The 22403-nt window shown below is 36.5% G+C and overlaps 1 protein-coding gene across 4 annotated transcripts in view; it reads left to right on the top strand.

Annotated features, from left to right (window-relative positions):
- Positions 1-22403, top strand: part of RUNX1T1 (RUNX1 partner transcriptional co-repressor 1) — a 138941-nt gene that overhangs the window by 21207 nt on the left and 95331 nt on the right. The window contains exons 1-2 of one of the 4 annotated variants that reach the window (XM_045561943.1): positions 85-597; positions 3958-4130. The exons of 2 other annotated variants lie outside the window; for them this stretch is intronic. In XM_045561943.1, coding sequence (XP_045417899.1) covers positions 4043-4130 — 88 coding nt within the window. In that variant the 5' untranslated portion in view covers positions 85-597; positions 3958-4042. Of the gene's footprint in view, positions 1-84; positions 598-3957; positions 4131-22403 lie in introns of those variants that run through there. One more of the 4 variants, XM_045561942.1, reaches the window with a different exon arrangement.

Below are 22403 nucleotides of genomic sequence, written 5' to 3' on the forward strand. Positions count from 1 at the left end.
AACTCCTGACCTTGAGCGATCCTCCTGCCTCAGCCTCCCAGAGTGCTAGGATTACAGGAGTGGGCCACCGCGCCGGGCCTGAGGTGATTCTTGAACTGAAACTTGGGAGATGAGAAGGAGCTGGCCATGCAGCATTCTATGGGAACAGTCCTGAGGTCGCTGAACAAAGCCAAAAGGATTAGATGAAGCATTCCATTGGGGAGTTTGCCAGCAAATAGCTGCACTCTGTAAGGCCATGGTCAGAGCGGAGGCTGAAAACTGTGCATTAGTGCCAAGTTATGGAGGGTCTTGAAAGTGAGACTAGGGCAGGAATAAGGACCGTGTGCTTCTGTGTGTGTATCTACGAGATGAGTAGGAGAATCTGGATGAGTGTGTGTCGTGGAAGCTTAAGGAAGCTTGTGGAAGTAGGGTAATGACATTTAGTTCACGTGACCTATGCTGAGGGACACCCAAATAACACAATGTTCCAGTCACTTCCTGTTGGAAGTTGAGTATAGCCCTGAAGTGAGGCATGTGTGGTGCTCTGTTGACTACTACTTCAGATCAGGGAGATACAGGAGAATTGCTTGCAAATAACATGGTGAAGCTTTGACAAAGGTAAGCTACAATCCAGTGTCAGGGACTGTACTTACCAAGGTAATGTTTTCTGATATGATATGATATAACAGGTTCCTTTTGTGGTAATTTCCCTTGGAACCAAAAACGTATTTTTGTTAATGTAAAACAACATCCTTTATGCTATAAAATGTTTTTATAAAAGGAAAGAGAAAAGTTAGAGTTAAGGTTTGATTCAACCCAGGTTGATAGATAAAACAAGGTGTGATTAAATGCTCACTTTTGGAATAAGTATGTATTATTTACTAAAGGAAAAAATGCCCAAATGTTCATAGAATTCTCTAGGGCAATGTGTTTAGGCAATGAGAGGATTCCTGGCAGTGATTGAGAATACAGTAAGGGGGGAGCTGCACTTGATCTCTTTCGAGGTTGATTGTGATGTGTGTAGTCTTTACATCCTATTAAATTTTTGAAAGATAAACTGATACAAGAATGGTTTGCCAAGGCCAGCAACTCTTCCTTTTAAAACCTTGGCTCAGTATACACATTGAAGGGATGGGGGAGTAAGATAAAAGCATTATAAATATGAGGTTAACTGAATTCAAATAGAAGGTTCTCTCAAGTTATTGCATTCCTTAGAAAATAAATACATTGCACATATGGTTAAGATTGATCAAAAAAGTATTCTGTATGCCAGTGATTACATTCCCATCTGTGATTAAGGTTTTCTGTCTGCATCTGGTTTTCACATTATATTTCTGTAACAAGAATCCTTTATATAGCAGAGTTCACTTTCTGTATTTTCTATTAGCTGCAGCTTGAACTACTGCACGGATCGCAGATTTACACATGTGGTTTTCATTACTTCATACCATTGAGAAAAAGTAATATTTGTTTGGGAATGTATGTTTTCCACAATTTCCATGGTAATACAACATGTTGAGCCTTTTTAATAACACTCTTGTAGAACTACAAATTGTTTGAGGCATTCTGCTCTTGGTGGAGCTTAGCTTTTAAACTTTTCTCAGTATGTTCCCCTCATAATGAGGTTTTACAAATTTGAGGGCCAAGGATCCAAACAAAGCCATTATTAAAGATAGAGAAATTTTATTATCATTTGCACATGATACAGACTTTAGTGTGGAATAGGTATCAGAAATATCTGAACATATATTTCATAGGGCTCATTACCATTACTTATTTTATTATCATTTCACATTGGAAGGACATTTAACGTGTTGGATGTATGAAGCACAAACATGATACTCCAAAGTCATTATTTTGAAAAATCTAAAGATTAGTTCCTTTTTTCTTTGAGTTATCCTATTGATGTATTTTTTCATATATAAAATCATTAAGTGAGAAAAATTTTTATGGGTAATTTTAGGTTTACATTGTATATTGTTTGAATATGTATTTGTATACTATGTTAACATTTAAGAATTTATAAATATGTACATTTAAAATATTTCATAACATTGTCTTCCTGCCAACTTTTCTTCATTCACTTCTTAATACTCTGATTAAAATAGATACCACAAGTGAAGTTAAAAAGTGAAACAGTATATTCTATATTGAGGGATCATTTCTAATTGAAAAATTTGTCTTTTAAAGAAAGTTTATTCATATGGTAATTTTATGTGCCTCAAAACCAAAATTCCCTACACCATTTTTGTTAGTAAACCCAGTCATTAGTCTGGTATTTAGCAGCCATGAGAAGGAAGGAATAGACTTAGACTCTGGAGGATTTGTGTATGCTTGCCTGCTTCATTTGTTCAGTGGAGATTATAACTATGGCCCATACAGGGGCATGATTCACTTGTATCAGGCTCTCTGGTGTCTTTTGTTGATGGTTGCTGAAGCGCAAAATATTATCATATATCATGATTAATTCTAAGAAAAGTATCCATTTTCTTCCTTTTCCCAATAGAATATTTGTTTAGCCTCTATTTATAAAACGGTTTTACCTTGGTATAGAAATATTAGAAATAACAGAATTGTGTAGAAAAATTACCCATATTTCCATCTTCCAGAAATAATATTAACATGTATTTACTTCCAGTCTCTGCTTCTGTGTGCCCCTCCCCCACACCAGTATTTGAGTATTGAGTATAATCTATATGTTTATATGTATCTGTGTATCTTGGTTATTTTCTTATTGACTTTTTTTGCTTTATCATTTAATAAAATTGTAAGTTTCATAGTAAGCTAAATATTTCCAAGTTTCAACTGATTGTATATTTAGTGATCTTTGCTGAGCATAAAGGCAAATTGCAGCTGAGAAATATCTAGTACTGTATTTTTCCTAATCAGTACTTATTTGTTTATTTTTTACCATGAAGAACAACAAGAAACAAATGATTGTATCACAGCAGAGTCATAATAAAGGATAATAATTTTTTTTAAAAAATAGATTCTGATTGTTTTATATACATTTGAGTATGTTCACCAATTTTAATTTCTAGGAAGTAATTTCATCTCAATACCAACAGTCTTAGTAGTACTTTTTAAATATCTTTATACATTTATAAAGATTTTTTCCTTTGCATTTATTGAGTTCCTACATTGTGTACATATGATTGTGCTAGACCTTTGTATTTCATAGAGTGTAAGAATTAAATAGTGATGCTTTTTCTATTCATAGTAGTGGTGGTAGTAGTAGTCATATTAATAGTAGTAGGTGAGTAATAAGCACTCAGCAAATATTTGTGAATGGATGAATGAGCAAATTCTAAAACTGTCAAATCTAGCAGGAAAAATGAGAAAGTTTGGATTGCTTTAGAAGAAGAAGCGAAAGTAGTAGAAGTTTGTTGATTTTGTAAAATAATTCACCAATAATTGTTTTTACTGATATTGTTAAACTACTTAACTACATAAGAATTATTCTTCACTGTTATTAGTTGTTTTAAACTGTTAGCTAATAATGGCAATATCGAAAGTTTAGAATAATGAAACAATGTGGATACCACTTGTTTTAAAACAGAATTAACTTGCATGTAAAATTCCATAAAATAAAAACATATGATGTCTCAAATGTTTTCTAAAGAAACCATATTATTTGACAGATTATTTAATTTTTCCGAAACAGGTAAAATCTAACACATTCTCTTAAGGTATTGACGTACATGTACTTTAAAACCAATTTAAGAAAAGAAGAGTTTTCAGGTTCGGAATGAATCCAGCTTTGAGTCAGATGACTGGAAAATTAAAAATCTTTTAGAGCATGTCATTATAGGAACTGAGACAATGGGGATTGTTTTGGATTCTTCTAAAATTTAGAAGAGTTTGTATCTGTTTTTTAAAACAAAATAAAACTGGCCTAGTATTATGTGAATAGGTGGGTATGATACTTCAGACTGGTTGTGATATATGCATTTTTTTTCCCTTTGTTGTTGTCAATAGAAAAGATTGATCTCTGGGCTGGTGAACATAATCTCTGTCCCAGTCAGAAAAGGAGAGAGGAAATTAGCAGAGCGATTGGTGGAGAATGATATCTGTCAAAAGAAACACTTGGAGAGCACTGAGTTTAGTAATAGGTGACTGCCGGAAAAAAGGGAACTTTGAATATTGTCAAGGTAAGGAACAGACAAATATTTTGATTTTCCAATTTACTTACATACCAGAAAATCAATTATTTTTTTCCAATAAATTATAATTGTGAAGATTTTTTTTCCTTCCTTATTCTAGTGCTTGTTGATAAAGACTTTGTATTGTATATTTTAAACATTTGTCCTTTAAATCTTTGGGTGTGGGGATTGGACGGGGACCAATCTGGCTGTGGGAACCCTACTTGATAGCTTTGGGTCTGAAGATATCAAATGATCAAGTACCAATTTTTTTTACTCTTTTCTTGTTGCAGTGCTCCTTGCCATGTTTCATGATACATCTGTTATAAGCCTAGCAATACTTGGAGTTAAAGAGTAAAAGCTATGCCATGATTTCTGTGTTTATTGTAGCAAGGAGATGGTGTTTTCTGAAACAGTTTGTTGACTAAACAGGCAAAACAGTGTTTTTTCAATTTATTATTTCTTCTGGTTGATTTGGATTTTTAAAAAAACTTTTAGGCGAATGTCACTTCCTAAGCAGACTTCATATCCATAGACATGTTAAAAAAAAGTGATAGCTAACTTTAGGAAAATAGCAAATATATACTAAGCATTGCCATTTGGCAAGAGACTTCTGAAAGTCTGCAACATTTGAAAATTCAAGGAAGCCCTGAGTTATGGGTTCAGAGAGTTGATGTCTCCTGTTTCAGGTTTAGCAGATAGTGGACTTGTGCAGAAGCACCAATGAATGAGGATAAACTGCTAAGAAAAAGTTGAGAGTCAACACAAATGTTGTGTGATACCGGTTGGCACTCTAGTGATTGGGGAAGGGATTTGAAGTTCTGTGACTGACTGCCTATGTGGAAAGAAGGGTAGCAAAATATTTACCCTCTGTGACCATTGTTCTGGAAACATCACTGCTGGCGTCCACCCCACAATCGCTACTCTTGCCATCCCTACGAATACTTATTGGCTTGTTCTTAAAGTTCCCAGAAAGATGTTGGCAAATGAGAGTTTTTTTTGGAAAGATCAGAAAAAATGAAATAATTCTCTGTAGAATGATATATTACTTTGGGGAAGCCTTAATTATGATTTGCTTCCTGTGTCTGTATTTTGCTTCTTTTCATTCCTCCTCTTTCAAGTTATGATGATCTTCTTCTACTATAATTAGTAAGAGACATCAATTCAAAAGAGAAGGCAAGGAGTCTAGTTGTATTAAGCAATTGCACATCTCCCATCTCTGCTTCTATCTTCTTTACATACTGTTGTTAGTGACAATTATTTTTTTTGAGAACTGAAATCTTGGTTGATTAGATTTCTAAAGTCTCACATAGAGAAAAAGAATGGTAGCAATATCTTATCTTAAAGGAAACAAACTAATAACTACCACCACCAACCCGGCTTTAGAATTGTTTTCTCCTCATCTTACATTAGAAGAAAGTATGTTTTCAAACAGGATGTAATTCTTTGCTCTCTGCCTAATTTATGCCTGTTGGGGTTGTTATTAATATGATAAAAACAAGGTGCAGATTAAAAATTGAAGAGGATATTGGATTTCAAAACTTGAACATACAATGTAAATACATATAGTTATTATCTTTATCCATACCCACCCATCCCATTACAATCATATTCTCTTCTGGTCATATGGAATATATCTGTGACCTACTGGCAGTGAACCATTATAACATGGAATAGCCAAAATGCACGACAAGGACCCACATCTTAATACAACTTATTGCATTTATATTTGTTATAATATGCGAATACTTAATATCCAGTATCATGTATCAGAAACACCATGTTGAATTTCTTTTTCCTTCTCTCTTTCCTATACATGTAATGCGTATGTACATACTTAAGAGACTGATGCATGTACACAGTGTATATACACACATACACATTTGTGTTGGCTTATTTTATAACTGTTGAGTTTTCTTTATTTTCTATGTGGCATTAAAAAATTTACTACTAGTTTTTTCTTCCTTTGTGGTAAGAATGGCTGTATAGAAATATGGGATTCAGACTCAAGTTGACCAAGAAGTTGAGAGGAACAGAAATCACGTACTGTAAATTTGCAAACACCTGGAATCCATTGGGTTCTTGGAGTTTTGGAGTTGTGATTTGGAAGCAAAAAAGGCTAAGGACTACCAGAAGCTGACCAGTGGGCGCTGTGAGTGAGAATGGCCTGAGGTGGCGCTAGAGAGTCTGGTGTGTGTGGCAGGTCTGAAGCAGGCGTGAGGGGTCTCCGGAGACAGGCCTGCCTCTGTTAGGTTGGGGGGTGGGAGAAATAATACGGAGGGGGCATGCCACCAGCTTGGATGGAAGCTGGTAAAAGTAGAACACTGGTATGTCCCGCCCCCCGCACCGTATTTTAAAGCATACCCCCAACACACACAGTGCTTGGTCCTCTAGAATGCCATTTGGAGTTGTTCTGTGATGCGTGTCATGGGGAGGCCTGGACGGATTGGAACAGCTAGGAGTGGTGTCTGGCCTGAGGAGCTTGCTCTTAAAAGCCATTAAGGAAAATTCTAAGAAGGGTCCAATATTTGTCATATTAAAAAAAAAAAAGATCCATTGGCTTTCTAAAAGATGCAAGAGAAAATAGCATGGGAGGAAAGAATGACGGGAAACTTTTGTTGCAAAGTGGTGTGTGTTTACATTCATGCATATCATGGGTTGGGATATTTAGGTAGTATCAGTTTTTGCATACTGTGCGGGTTTCAAAAATCCACATTCGTATTTTGAAAAAGGATTATTTTAAAGATGTTAACATAAATGATGCTGTGTACCTTTAAACATTGGTATCTTTGTTAGGAAAAGAGGAAAGTTATTTTCTTAAGTAAAATTGCTGGTTCTCGAGTGTCTGCTTTTAGTTTTTCTTGGGCATGTTTGAGGGGTCTGATAGCATTAATGGGCTTTACCCCACATGGAGCTTTGAGCTTATTGTAGCACTGCACACTGATCCCAGGTCAGTGTGATGCGTGAAATCAATTTATTTGAATCTCTTTGCCTCTATAGGAATTTGGCAGCATGCCAGTTGTTTTCATTTAATGTTCTTTGTGTTGAACACAGACAAGCAGGCATGCTTTTGTATTCTTCTCTCTTTTGGTCTCTGTCTCTTTCAGCCTATATTTTACTCTATGGATTTGGAGATGAAGGAAGAATATATTATTTGTATGATTCTAATCATTGCTTAATATGTATAACATATATAAATATACCACTTTCTTATTTTTTAAAGGATATTTTTTATATTCCTGGGTTTTAATGGTGACTTTGCACATAAGGCATGTTTTAAAGTTTTGTATAAATAAGATTTTTGATGAAATGTAATAAACCAGATCATAGGTTTTAGCTGATTACATTAATGACTATTATCAAAATGTAAAATAACTGTTAATTATGCACCACAACAAATATTTAATGTGTATACGGGACTATCAAAATTATTTATTTCTTGGGGAGCTTTTTGAATTTGAAGATTCACACTTTAATGAAGCACATGTTAAAACTATTATTTGGTTATTATTTTCTTCAACTAACTCATCTTGATTAAGACACCGGTGTTTTACATAGATTTGTTATATATGAATATTTACGATGTTCCTGCCATTGAGGTAGTTTTTTGCTTTATAAAATTTGGAGGATTATGGCCAGGAATAGCACAGAGATTTTTATTACAAATAAATTCAGACCTTTCTTATGGATGTTTTTGTAAGCAGGATTTGTTTCTGGGTCAGCTGTAGGAAAAGGTGGAGAAGGAAATGAGAGAGAGTGAGAGGAGAATGTTCTGTTGATGCTCGGGGCAGTTCTTGCGGAAGTTGATATGCAGAACCATGGAGCCGCAGCTTTGGGGTCAGGCTCATACCCAGCAGCCCTGCTTCCTTGTTTAATTACCTGAAGAGCAAAACAGTCAGGCTGGGATTGTGTGAAAACCCAGTATCTCTTGCAGCCGCCTGGCGCTCTGACATCCTGCAAGGCCAGCCCTGTCTGTCCGCCAGCGTCAGGCTGGCTCAAGCCCTGGGTTCCTTTCTTTCAGAAGGCATTGTGTGGAAGAGGGTTTGGTCAGGAATTTGAGGTTCCTGCCAATGCTGTGTCCCCTGCTCTCTCCTGGACTACACTGACAGATATGCTTGATTTTTTTTTTTAAAAGGATTTTAAAATTTGGCTCTTTCATTATACACTTCTGGCCTTGCTATGAAACAATCTCTTGTAACAGCAACAGACATTAACCAGTGGAGGACTGGCCTTAATTTATTGGCTTCTTAACGGAATAGTTCCTGTTCTATAGTGTCCTATGTGTGCTGCTCTTTTTGAGTCAGACTCACTAGTAGTTCAGTATGGAACTAGTAGTTCAGAGATTGTTTTTTATGAGGCAGTTTTGGAATCTTAATCTATCCATGAAAATAGCATAGTCGATTGTTAAAGGTGATAGAACTTTTAAGGTTGGATTTTTTCCCCCCCTTTCCTTGGAATTTGAATATGGTCTTTTACATTTGCTGTGGGAAGGGCTATATACTCTTTGATGAACTGGGTAGGGGTGGTGATAAATAATATTTGGACAGTAGTGTGTGGTCAATTTGGTAACATGGGATAGATATTCTAAGAAGTGCTTGGAGATGGAGCCATTTGTGAGATCGCCTGAATATAACAAGACGTTATCTTACCAAGAGGAAATCCAGCAGGTTCTTTATCCACACTGTGAGCTGATGAAATGTCTTTGCTGTTGGTGGGGGGAGCAAAGGTGGCGGTGGTGGTGGTGGGTCCTGCAAAGAGAGGGGAATGTGTGACTACATGTGCATTGACTTGGTTTTTCCAACTACTTCATTAGGATTCTGTCATGCAGACTGAAGGGCATTTACCCTTTAGATGCACATATGTGCCTTCCATTAATGGTAATAGGAGTTATGGGCATGTTAAGAGAGCAGTATATACCTTTGCCTAGTGCACAAGCGTAGCTCCAGGGAATTGATTCTGTCCTTTGCAAAGAATAAAGAGATTGGGCTTTGCAGGAAAGAATTTGGTAGGAATTATTCTAAAAACTTCTTTTTCATATTATATTATGAAAGTAATGTCGATATTTTATATATTTGTATACCACCCCAGTAAAAAGCATATAATCATTTAAATAATTGGATTAGCCTGATGTGTGCCTTGTGATGGAGTTGGCATCATCATGATCTATTATGCACAAGTGTAAGTAGCTCTGCCATAAGTGTTATGCATGTCCTCAGGCATGTGCATGTTTATTTATGTATCAGCCTGCTGCATTTCTTTCAGAGCATTTCTCTTTTCAACATCAGTATAAATATGAAAAAAGAAAACATATAAATATATTTTAAGCCACAGTCAACATTCCTAACTACTGTTCTCTTCCACTGAGAGACTCTTGGTACCCTTCTTTCAAGCTCCAACTTTTTGGTAGTTCTGTCAAACTGGAGCTTTCTTAAATGCAGGTAACATTAGCACCATTTGTAGCATTAGGCTTTGGCAGCAGAGAGTGTATAACGTAAGAAAAACTTGGAAGACTTTGAAAAGTGAATGGGGAGAGTTGTGGCTTGCAGGTGGCCTCAGGAATTAAAGAACAGAATGTGAACAAGAGAAAATTGGTTTGGTGCCTTGCACTGAGTGTGCTCAGTAAGTGTGGGGTGAAATGCAAGAAAAAAATCTGTGGGAGAAGAGAATGGGAGGAGGCAGTGAATTACTCTAAAATAAAGAGAGGGGAAAACATCATATTAGTAACTGTGGACTTGTGTCAGTTTGCCAACAGGAATGAAAAAAAAAGGACATTTTGATACAACAAGTAAAAGAGGCATAGTATCCAAAAATTTTAATAAGATTTTGGTATATAAAATTAAGAATAATTTTAATAAGTTGAAGTAAGAATTGAAATTTCCATACAGGGTAAAAGAATTGAGCTGAGATTTATAGGCTTAACCACTGTTTAGTGTATTCCAGAATATACAGCATTTAATGCTGTTTTGCCTGGTGAAATCCTAGAGGGGCATTGAAAAACATTAATTTAAAAATTTATATTGGTATAAAGATAAATATGCTATGCTGGATATTATTTGAACAAACAAAGGAGTTTGGGAATGAAAGTTTATGATAGAATTCATTGTAGCTAAAAGTCATTTTTGAGTAAGTTTGAATTGTTTATAAATGTGGCAAATTGTATGCATAGATTTTGATAATATGCAACGTGGAGAGATAGAAGTGGAGAGTTTGTTAGAGATAAAAGTTCTGTGAAAGAAGATGATGAAAAAAATGCTGGGATTTTTTTTTTTATTGCTGTGTATTTGCTCCACCTGGTGGATTTTGTCGAAAGTGTTTTAATCCTTGTTAATGATAAGAATACCCTATAGACAATTTTTCTAAACTCTGGGAAGATGAATTTTTGTTTTATTTTTGTTGCTGTATAAAATAGCTTAATTTCTGTCTAGGTCAAAACATTTATGTGGTTTGTTCAGTTCTTTCATTGCACCCAAAGTAATGTTTATTGTTTCCTTGGTTCAAAATATAATACATGCTCATTTTAGAAGATTTGGAAAATACCGAAAAATAAAAAAAGAGAATAAACATCATGTATAATTTCACCACCCAGAATCATTGCATATTTTAAAAAATAGACGTTAGCAGAAGAGAACCAGTTTGCATTTGAATTTATTTAAAGATACGAAGAATGTTAAATATTATGCTAAAGTATGATGATGATGATTATTTTTGGACAAATGCTGTTCTTAGAACTCCCAGGTTCCAAAAAAAAGTGTTTAGCAAGAATTGCTTTTATTAAGCTACGTGTCTACTGAAGGCAAAGGTAGTAGAGATTAAAGGTATCTCATGCATTCATAGGGTTGTTCATGGGGTGGTAAGATCTGTTGTTTGCTGGGCTTACACAGATTGCTTTCTCTGGAAATCTTAAGGATTCAGTTGTGCTTTGATCATCTTATTGTTTTCCTTAGGTTATTCTTTTTTTCTCCTTTAGTCTCTAACAGCTCTGTAACAGAAGGTGAAGTTTTGAAAACAGTGTCTCCATATGCAAGGGATTTGGAGACCTTTTTATTGTCTTTAAAATTGTCATTCATAGTCCTCATTAGCATTTATTGTTGCAAGCGTACAAGCAGAAAATGTGAAATTGGTATGTCATGAATAGCCCCACAGAGCTCTCAAGCCCTCCGATTTTGCCTGCAGTGTGGTGTGGGCTGGGCTTTGAGGGAAAGCTGTCCAGATGGCTGCCTGCACAGGGCAGAGCTGCAGGTTTTTGTCTCTGGTGCTGAGAGGAAGGAAAGTTCATTGGAGCATACGCCATCACCCTTGCGTTTTAACAAAACTAACTCGCCATTAGTCAAGATGGGGAGGTGGTGACATTGAAACAAAGGTTTTCCATATAGTATTACAGTCCCTGTCAAATGAATAAGAGATGGGTAGTTAGGGTGTCTTCTGTATTATCTGATTGTTGTAGTTATACAAAATATGAGGAAACTATAAATGGTAACTTATTTGCAGATGTACATTGCAAGTGTATAGTTTTTAAGATTGTTATTTTTATGGGAAAATGCTTTTATTTTAAAAGAGTTAATTTAGCTAGTGTTCAGCCTTGTGGATTAATAAGAAAGTGTTTTTCCTTTAAAATAATTTAACCTCTTGTTAGTGCCTGTGGAGGAATCTACGTTTAACCATATAAGTAGGTTTAAAGTTTGTGTTTAACATTCAGCCAATGCAATGTTAAAGCTGTTATAGCATTTCTGATTTTCCTTTAATATTAGGTATTTAAAATCAAAAGTTGGTGGAAAAGAAATACAGTGTATTGTGATGTTTTTAAAGGCATTGACATTGTGAGAAACAATTCACAATAATTACAAATATACCTCTGTTTTGTTACTAAAGAAATGAAGGATGATTATAAATATAGATTTTGTTTATTTTCAGCAAGTGATATTTTATCTTAAACAGACTTCATTTTGCACAAATACACATACAGGCACTCTGCACACTTAAATATACTAATACACATCTTTTTATTCATATGTAGAGAACATTATGCTTCAGAGTTAATCAAATATGTTGCTTTATAAACTGTTGGAATGGTGTAACTAGCATTTTATTCTATAGACATTGAAGATGGAAAAAAGAATATCATTGAGACTGTTTGGCTTACCACTTTAGGAAGTCATCATTATTTAAAATGTTTTAAGACTGGAATCTTCAGATTGCAGTTGTGGAGCCCACGATTAACTTACTTTAACTGATGGAGATGCAAAAATCAAAGCGACCTGAGTCCACGAGTTTGACATAAGTCATAGGTGAAGGCCAGGGGTTGTGACTGCTAGCTCTCAGCCTGCCGCTTGCCCTAGTAGAGTAGGATTTCTCGACAGACCATAGAGCATGTTCTCCATGGGCCACTCACTGTGTTGAATGGTGCTTTGTCCCTCTAGTTGCAAGTGAAGCTCTTCTTCCTCTGTAATGTCTGAATAATCACCTATTAAGATGAGCTTCCTCTATCCAGCATGTTTTCTTTTATGTGATTCCATCTTATTGCTAGCACTTAGGCCCTCTTGGACAGCCCTAAATAACCCTTTGACCCCATGATGTTTATATACCCTTCAAATTCTTAAGATGGCAGTCATATCTCCTGTTCTTCTGTCATCTAAGCAGAGTTCTTGTGAGCTTTTCTGTAGGCCAGCTGAAAGCTGAGGAGGTGCAAATGCTTGCCAATCATTTCCCCCAGAGGAAATATTTGAGGGAAATAGCATGAATGTCTAGTTGTTTATAAAAAAGTTAAAATGACAGATAACCTCTTACCTCGGTGGAATACTTCAATGAACTTTTTAAACTTTGCTTTTTCTTCTCTATCCCATTCATTTCTTTGTGGTTGGCCTGTCTTATGTTGTAGCCTAACTAAAACATAAACCATTTGTTTTTCTTGCAGACAAAGTATAATTGGATTTATCTTTGTCAGGAGACAATCTATTATGCCCTTTATTTGATACAGTTTCAGATGTCTTTCAGTGGCAGAAACAAATTAATGTACATTTTTATTAGGTGTTGTATCTATTTAATTGACTGTCAAAGTGATGAGAAGTTAGGAAATCATCCAAAAGAGAGGTCCATCCCCCTTAGCCCAACAGCTCACACATTAGGTAGGTTTGCCCTGTCAGTGGGATGCCTTTAGAAAACACTAATAGCTTCCAGCTGGGTGGAAAATCAAAACCTTTGGGGTCTGACAAAACTAGCAGATTTGAATTTGAAAGCAGAGCTAATGCCTCCATTTTATTTTTTACCACTCGCCCATAAAACATTATTTTCCAATATGTCAGCCTCATTTGGTGGCCAGTGGTCTGAAATTGAAAGTAGAACAAGCAAGCGGAGAAATCTGGACATTAGTGAGTCCGCCCTTTCAAGCTGGTGTGCCACTTTGTGGAAGGGTCTCCCCTAAGAGCAGGGGGGTCTTAATGACCATTCATCAATGCTCCTTGGCTGATCATTGAGTGCCTTCTCATTCAGTTTATCAAGTCTTGCACATAAAAAGTCAGAATAACCCTTATTCAGCTTTGTTAAAGCCAACTAGGAGTAAAATGCTCCGTTTGAACCGATTTTGCCCTTGTTTTTTCACTTTGTTAATGCAGCCCTGCTTAAATGAGTGCCTTTATTGGGTCGGTTAGAATATCTGAAACTATTAATTCTCTTGTATTGAATAGCTGGTGGCAGGCCAGAGCAGATGGGGTAGGAAAGTATTTGGTTGGGTGTATTGCTTTCAATTAGGATCAATGAGGTTTCAGCTCCTTTGAATTAACTCACTTAATACCCACTGTGTGAAGTCAAAATGTATCACAACAGCCTGCTAGAAGCAGAGGGGAAAGTTGAGAAGTCCTGTGGAAAAGCTTTAACTCAAATTCTCCCTCCACCAGTGTAGAGAGCTCTCATTAACTGCAGACGATGTCAGTAGACTGCTAGTCCCTATTGTTAAGTCAGGTTTGAACAAAAGAAAAATTTGTACTTCAGGACTGTTTTGTTTTGGAAATAAGTGAAAAAGACCTTGGAGTAATACAATACCATAATGCCTTTCTAACGAATGATCTAAAGTTATTGTTAAAAATCAATTTTGCTAAAAATCAATTTATGTATTTACTTTTTTAGGAGCCCAGCATTTTGTTGACTAAATTTGCTAATTTGGAAAGTGCTGATTGAGATGACTCTTTAAAAAATTGCCTTAAAAATGGTCTGTGTTCTTAATTAAAAGACATGCATTAACTGACACGGCTCTCCTGAGGAAGTACTTAATTGGTCAGTAATGTATTCTTTGTTATTCTTTTGGACATATTTTAATTTTATAAAATATGTTTCCTAATGGGTGATGCAGGACAGTGTTTTGTGCTGGAGAAAACTTTTGCAATACATATTCTTTTTCTCCTCTACATAAATGCATTCATCATGGTATTGATTGTCTGTTTTTATTATACGGTTTGGATGTTAGAGATCTTGGCTCCTTCCACTCTTCCCCCCCCCTTTTTTTATTAAAGGAAAGTTATTTCTGTCTAAGTAACTGTGTAGAACTACGTATCCAGGTCTCCTTGTTAAGGGAGAACTGCCAGATAGAGATGCTGCTTCTCTTGCCTCCATGGATTAAAGAATAAGAGGAGGAAACTAGTTCCTTGAGAAAATGCTGAACTAGTCTCAGATGCGCACGCATTCAGTTAGGCCCTTTTGCAATCAGACTTCTAGGTGAGAATCTCCAGGGATCCAGGTTTTGTTGACGTGGATCAATTTAAAGTGGCAATTACTGTAGTCAGATAACAGCTTAAAAAGCCTTTTTACACATAGAAAAGATACATAATCACACAGCATATGGAAGTTCAATTTTCTGAGCTGTGGTTTAGGGACTTGCAGTGTACCGATATTAAGACCCAGTTTTAAAACCGGATACCATCCAGTTTTCTCAAAGTCTATTGCATTTTTGTCATATGATTTTCTATTTTAGAAGTGATTCACCGGGCGTATTGATGAAAGGTTGGGTTACCTGCTGTGAAAATGTTTTCTTTCTAACATAAGTATAGTATTTAAAAATAAAAAAAAAAACAGTGGCGTGTAGCATTAAGTGGCTTTTAAAAAATATTCCCTTTAAAAATGAAAATCTACTGATTTGGGAGGCTGGATTCCATAAAGGCCCTTATAGCAGGACTTAATTGATTTCCACACTCATGCCTGCTATAAAGCTTTCTGTCATAAGAATGTTTGAACTTGGTGCTTAACTGTACTGAAATCCATTACACAGAACCTCATTACAAGTGACATCTAACTAAGATGAACAAAAAGATTGGCCTCATAAATAGAGCGCAGTATACTATTAGTGACAGAACAGAGTAATCATTATGAATTGTAGTCTTTTTGCAAGTAGTCTCTGACAATTATGGATTTTTGAGGGGTTCACTAGATGAAGCAGCACTTCTTGGGCACAATATTTAGGGGCTATAGAAGTTCTTATTGATTGACACTGTTTATCAAAGGCAATATAATTTTAGTTTGTTCAGTGTGTGGGTGTGGGTGTGCTTTGAAACAGGTTGTGTGCACTGTTGGGGAGAGGTGTAGGACGAGTGTGAGTAGGTAGAAGTCAGAGTCATTGCCTCTGTTTTCAGTGGGTTTTTAGAATTTTTTTGAGGCAGTAAGTGGGCGGGGGGGGGATCAATCTGACAAGAGCTAAAAGCATATGGAAAGTGTAGACTAAGCAAAGGACATTCTGACGATGGTGAAGGAATAGCAAGAGTTAACGGGGATGCTCCTGTCTGTCATATTCATTGAGCTTGCAGGCTGGTCAGAGGATCCTGAGTAGAATTGTTTCTGTGTTTCTAGTGGATTGTACATACATTGAAAGGGTAAGGCCTGAAGAATCTATCTCATCATGTGCCCTGTTGTTAAAACACGCGTACACAGACTTAGGAAAGATTTGCAAGTGCAGAATCGAGCAAGAGTTTTAGAAGAGAACAGTGTTTTCCTTCTACCTGGTGGTGGTGTGTGTTTAGGAAAGGTGTGCAAGGCAGGCAGGCGTATGTTTCTCCTGTGAGGCAAGGATGTTTTACAAAGGACTAAAGAGGGACTGCTGAGAAGAAAATAGCCAGCTTTAGATAAAGCACTATAACAAAGGCTCCTAGTTTTATATATCATGGTGTCCATTAAAGCTTAATAGGGAAGAGTCCATTGAACCTGGCTGGGTATGTGTGATTCATGGGAAGGATAAACATTTAAGGGTGTGCAAAAAAATCAGAAATCAGGAGGACATGATTGTTCAGCTTTTGAAAAGGCTTTACAATGAAGATTTTGTTTTTATCTCCTGTGGATCTCTATGCAAGGTAGAGGAAAGTAAGCTGAAAATGTTTGGAGCGTATCAAGGCGGGGATCCCAGGGGGTTAAAAGCACTCTAGTAAAATAAAAGTGGTCTGCTTCTGCTTCTTAAAAGTGTTCTATTTTACACATACTACTGAGAAGCTGACAAAGGAATGATTCTGATACTTTGTTCAGGATGATAAACTGGCACAATATACCAAGTCTTAAAAAAAAAAAGATTTTAGATTGTTTGGGATTTCCAGTTGAATAAATAAGCTTTGAGGTTTGTGCCTATGTTTGTTTGTTTTTAATATAGTTCCCAATTATGGCTGTTAAAATGAGAACATGAAGGGAAGTCTTTGATTGTGAGCAGTGGTAGGGGGCCAGGTCTACATTTCTATCTTTTGGCAAAATAAGGGTTAACTTTTAATGGGATGGGGGTGGTGGTGAATGAATTATTCGGCATTTAGCTTATCATTCTGCATTTCACTTTCTGCATTTTGGTGGCCTGGAACTTGCCGGAGAGGAGGAGAGTGGATAAGGGGAGCTAGGGGTTGTGATACTTTGTACACACATCCCTGTCATTGTTCTGCCTGAAGAGACAGGGCTGGGTTCAAGGCCACATGTGCTCCTGTCATCCTCCACATTTCTGCTCCAAGTGCAATCCGGAGTGTCAGCTCTCCATCTGTCTCTGCCTGGCAGGCGCACGCGCCCAGCACCCTGCCTCCGGCGATGCCGCCCCAGCCCCTCTGATGGCCCTCTTCTCTGCTGCCACTCATTCCAGAACAGGAGGCATGAGTCCGGAACGCGCTTGCTTTTAGGAGACAGCTACTTTTGTGGTATGCTGGATTCAAGGATGCCTGGTGAGTTAGCTCTGTTCCGCCTTCTCTCTGATTTTGCAATGAAGAAAGCTTATTTTCTATTATGCACCGAAAATACCTTCTGCCCCACAGTGTGCTGTATTTGAAGTGGGCAGGAAGAAGCTGGGGGTGACAGAAGTGTGATTGGGAGGTGGCATAAAGAGAACCATTATAGATCTGGATACAGGGGTACAGGGTGTGGAACCCTTGCTTTTAAAATTTGGGAAGTGTGTTTGAAAGGCTGAGGGGGAAGTACAGCCACGGATGTTTGCTGGAGCAGTTTATTTGAGGGATTTTAGCTCAAGTAGGAAGTGTTGTTTCTGTCCTGGATTTTGTGCCTGTTATCTGTACCTTGTATCCTGGAAATTTCATCTGTGGAGGCAGTTTTCCGATTATGGCAGAATTCTGGGATGAGGTCTCTTTAAAAAGCTGTTTATGTCAGAGAAAGTGAAGGAAGCTTTGGAACTACAAGGAATTTCAGTCTTGCCCTAAATCACAGTCCTTAGATGTCATCAGGCAAATAATTGAAATTCGGTTAATTAAAATAAAAAAAGTCTGCTGAATTAGTGAAGCTGTTGTGGTCCTGGAAATTTAGTGTATGTCAATTTCCTCTGAAAAATATTATCTTTGGAGCCTGGAGTGTTTCTGTGATCGTTGCCAGTGAAGGCTCTGCTTACGGAGAAGCCTGGCCGGGGAAAGGGTTGTTTCTCAAGAACTGTCTAAATTGCCCTGTGTCTAATTTGGAGCAGCCTATCTTCAGATAAAAAAGACAGGGCAGATAGAGATCCTCCAGCTGGCTGATTTGTGTGGATTATTTGGGTAGGACGGGCAAAAGAGGCTGTGCTTGGTCACAGAGTTTGTACACCTCACAGATGGTGTTTTGAAACATTATCTGCCAGTTTTCTGCAACCACAGTTGTGTATAGGTATTGCCAGTTGTTTGAAGAATGTTTTTGCCTTCAGGATGTGTCTTATAGTCCGTCCTCATCATTATTGATATATGTGCAGAAAGATGCATTTGTGACAGAATTGCACTTTTTCAGTAGTAGACTAGGAATGTTTGTAGCTGAAATATGAGGAAAATCAATTTACAAAAAGACAATGACTGAGGTCTGTGAAAGGTCATTTTAACTCTTTAAGCTTTCATCTTGATTTATATGCACCATGCAACTAAAGATGTAATGTGTACTGGGTATATAATACAGAATCGGCGTCAAAGTGCTTTTTTTTTTTTTTTATTTTACCAGAATATTGTAGCACTGTTCCATCTGATTTTTATGTCATAACTGAAATCTTCTTTATTTTTATGCTCTTGGTAAATGTGTGAAATGATCCGATTTGTTAGCATTTTGAAGAGCCTATATGTTATTTTGATAAAACAAAACCCCCACAATAAACCAAAGCTATTTTTGAATCATAATAGGTGAAATAGATCAATTGAGACTCTTGCTACTTCTAACTAATTATGTGATCTTAAAGTAAGCTTCAAAACATCCTTATTTAAAAAGCATTGAACTGTTTTTAGGGCTTTACAGTCATTGATAAGTGTCTTTCAGTGTTAAGTCGTTAATATATCTGACTGGTTCTGTAGCAGTAGCCTGAAGTGTGGGCACTGTTCCTCTCTCTCTCTCTCTCTCTCTCTCATCAACTGTGTTAGAAAACCTTGTACTTGGATGCAGAGAATATATTAACAGCTGTGACTATGAGCATGTGCCAGAATGGCGATACTTGAGAGCAGATTTGACACTTGGCTATTTTTGACACCCATCTGTACTTTTTAAACTCTACGATTGGGTGGACTACCTCTTAATATGTTTTTAGCATATTTTAGTCCATATATATATATATATTTAAATCAGTGGACAATTTTAGCCATGTTGGGCAAGTTTTGTATCTTTAAATAAGACATTATGTGTAGAAGATCAAAAGATTATGCTTTGTGTAATTTGATATTGTCCCTTTAAAAAAATTTGACTACTTATTTATATATCAATATATATATTTTTGGGGGGGCAGTTCAAGTGTCAGAATGGGTTCCTGGTTGTCTCAGACTTGATGTAACAATTCTCAGATCTAGGGCCTTTTTCATAAAATTGAGATCCCTGGAAACAGATGTGCACAAACTGAACTTATTCAGACAGACTACTCTTTGGGGGTAGGTAGATAAAAAAGTCTTAGTTTAGGAGTTTCTAGAACTATTTTTGTTGAAAAAACAAAACATGCTTTTTTAGCTGTTGATAGCATACTGTTACAAAATGAACTATGAAAAGTCAAAAGGGGCCATGCATGCTTAAAGGAATAGATTAAACTATTTTAAAATTATTTAATTCACTATAAGGAAATATCATTTCACTGCCTGTCACTTTTGTAACAACTAGATCCTTGTGTTTAAGAAAAGGAAAATGTTTTCTTAAGAGAAGGCTGGGAAACCTTAGGCATTATATTGTTTTAGGAGGAGATGATTCTAACCTTTCTGAAACATTTATATTTTTATCAATCTTTGTATAATATTATCAAAGAACATATGTTGACCTACAAAATGCTTTCAGGACTGTTTCCTTAAAAGGACAATAAGTGAGCACAGTCCCTGCAGCCCAGAAATAGTGCTGTTCTTTGAGAAGATGGCTAGTATTAGGTCAGACCACCCTTTCTCAATGGTCCTGCTTTCCAGATGTGCCTGGAACATTTTTTTTTAAGTTCAAGTTTCCAAAAGAGAGAGAAGGAAAAAAAACGTTTGTTTTTAAAATCTGGTTTTACTTAAGACATCTCCATCCTGGAGTGCATTTCATAAATTGCCCACATATTTTTCTTAGCAGAGAACTTAACTGGCTGTAATTTTTAACACATGGCCACATCATGTGATATTTTCAAAACACTTACACATAGCTTTAAGAAGGTCCCTGCAGAAATGATCCATCCTCTCACAGCCGGCCCATTTTTTAACAGCATATCTGCATTTTCCATTTAGTAGAGCTATATATTATTAGCTTACATTTTTGGGTAGTAAAACAGTGCATTGCTGATTGTAAAACATGGACTTTATTATCTGCTGAAAATTGATTTGGCATTTATAGCCACTGTGTACTAGACTATTTTTCTGTTTTTAACATCAATGCTTGCAAGCGATGATTTGTATAAAAAACAGAAATGAAATTGCTATGGACAGACAACTGTTAGTGTCCCTAGTAACTGAACATTTAGATAATGTACCTAGTTTTTTTTTTTAATAGATGCATCTAAATGCTATTTCTGTTAATATTTCTGAGTACTTGGCCTTTTAGTTCTATATATTTAAAATGATACTTGAAACCTTTACAGGGCATCTTTCTGTGCAGTTAATGGCCTATTGAAAAAGATAAGTGTTTAATCTTTTTTTTTGAGGGTGGTGGTGGTTATGATTTCTGAAGGCTTCATAAGACAATTACTTGTTTTATTTCTTACACATTTGCTTAGTGGGCATTATACAGCCTAGAAATGTTTATTAACCATCTCTCATTGCCACACTGACGATTGATGTTTGCAAAGAAGATGCTGTAATTATAATATTCTGAGCAGCCTTCTGAATTATCAGAGGAACAAATATGTTTTAGAGCAGGAGGTTTCATCTTGCAAACACCTTTAGTTTACAGATGTTGAAACTGAGGCTCATAGAGATTAAACAACTCATTCCGGTGACTTGTTACAGAAAGATCTTCCCAATACAGTCTCTTTACCATGCTGCTTCTAAATCTCAAGTATGCATTAAATCATGTTACCATATCAGTGCCAGTCTTTGTTGTCTTGTATTCTCAGTCCTGGATTGCTCTCATCATATGCTTTCTCCCCTCCTGCGCCAGGATTGCAGAACCATGTGGGAGAAAATTCTATAACAGTAATCACTTGGCCTGTGGCAAAAATGTGCCCATTAAATTTATTTTATAATTGTTTGGGAATTAGGGGACCTAAATGTGGTTAATAACCAGAGTATTATGCAGAACAAAAAATGTAAGGCTGTGACCACTGGGAGGTTATTGTAATAAGGAAATTCAGGTAGTAGACATTTGTAGGTTGCTCAAAATGTGTTAGGTACCAGATAACCATGATTCCCTCCATGCCCTCAAAAAGTTTGGAGTTCTAGTTTTCCAGGCAGAGAATTAAATGGAACCTGGGTACAGGAGGAGACCACAAAGAAACCCAGAGGTGAGGTACCCACCTGGACTAGGAGTTGAGGACATGGGGGAAGGGTAGGCAATGGACCATTCTAATGTATATTAGAAATCTTTGCCTGTCTCCTCCTACTTGCTCCAAATTGGACCTCAGTTCATGTAACTTAACATTTTTTAGTTTGTTGTTCTTATACTAAGGACAAGACATCCATTTTTGTTTTATTAAATTTTAATTTCTGTGTATGACAGTGGGTGTAGTATTTCTTGAAAGCAATTTCTTTGTGTACAGTTGCAGTTCTTTGGTAGCTAATCGTATCTAGTGGAATAAGTCATTAACTTAAATGACTCATAACTTGAGAACAATAGGATTTCACACCTGACCAAGAAGCAGGTTTATCACGCTGGCTTTCTCAAACAGCTGTTTGCATTAATTAATATTAATGTAAATGTACTTTCTGAGAATGTCTAGCTTAATTATATTTTTCAACCCATAGAGTTCCAATCAAAGGAATCAGGAAATCCTCTTAATCTCAAAGGGAATATATAACTGCCATCTCTGAACAGAATAAATCTCTGATAGTATACTAAGAGCAGCCTTTTATTGAAAACCTATATATGCTAGGCCCTAGGCTAGACACTGTATATACTTTCTAATTTTTACTACAGCTCTGCAAATTGTTTGTCTCCACCTGATCTATTTGAAACCTGAAGATCAGATAAATTAAGCAGTGTGCCCAAGGATACATAGATAAAGTTAAATGGTAGATGGGATTCCTTGGTCTGTCTGCTGACTTTGAATTCCTTTTTTTCCCTTTTCTTTTTGAGACAAAGTGGATGTGTTGTGGCTTGATGAGAAGATCTTTTGTAATGGAGGCTAGATAGAACATTTAAAGAAGAATGTTTGAATCTGAAGTATAGTAGCATAGAAAGTAGAGTTCTTTTTGCTGAAAAATAAAGGTGGAAAAGCTTTAGCTTTAA

The sequence above is a fragment of the Lemur catta genome, chromosome 9 (assembly GCF_020740605.2).
Source record: "Lemur catta isolate mLemCat1 chromosome 9, mLemCat1.pri, whole genome shotgun sequence".
Taxonomy (NCBI): Eukaryota; Metazoa; Chordata; class Mammalia; order Primates; family Lemuridae; genus Lemur; species Lemur catta.